This window comes from Tarenaya hassleriana, unplaced genomic scaffold, assembly GCF_000463585.1.
Source record: "Tarenaya hassleriana unplaced genomic scaffold, ASM46358v1 Cleome3, whole genome shotgun sequence".
Lineage (NCBI taxonomy): Eukaryota > Viridiplantae > Streptophyta > Magnoliopsida > Brassicales > Cleomaceae > Tarenaya > Tarenaya hassleriana.
In genome coordinates this window covers 435,125-435,484 of record NW_010966177.1, presented here as the reverse complement: position 1 = coordinate 435,484, position 360 = coordinate 435,125, and the positions used below count along the sequence as shown (strand labels likewise).

The following is a 360-nucleotide window of genomic DNA, read 5'->3' as shown; positions in this document are numbered from 1 at the left end:
TGCTTTACATATGGAATCATCCCAGGCCGGGGGAGAGGAGGGAGCAAGAGGGGGTTCCCGCCCTAGAATACCCGGAGATGGAGGGGCGGAGGAGGACCTCAGCCTCGCCGGCATGTTGGGGAGAAAAATTTGCTGGGGTTTCGGTGATTTACCCAACCGGAAGTGGTCCGGCGGGGGATTCCGACCGGCAGTGACCGGTCAGATGGGATTTTTGGTGGCGATACGGCCGGCGGGGGCCGACCGTACGGCGGAATGCTGACTGGGGTTGGGTCGCTCGTGAGAGAGAACGACCTAGGAGAGAGAAGAAGTTTCATCCATCACCAACAATTAGTAACTTAGTATATGATATTTTTAAAAAAT

At 55.6% G+C, this 360-nt stretch overlaps 1 protein-coding gene across 1 annotated transcript in view; it reads right to left on the bottom strand.

Annotated features, from left to right (window-relative positions):
* Positions 1-114, bottom strand: part of LOC104820083 — a 5,132-nt gene extending 5,018 nt beyond the window's left edge. The window contains exon 1 of the mRNA XM_010550456.1: positions 9-114. Coding sequence (XP_010548758.1) covers positions 9-114 — 106 coding nt within the window. The remainder of the gene's footprint in view (positions 1-8) is intronic.
* Positions 115-360: the final 246 nt, after the last annotated feature.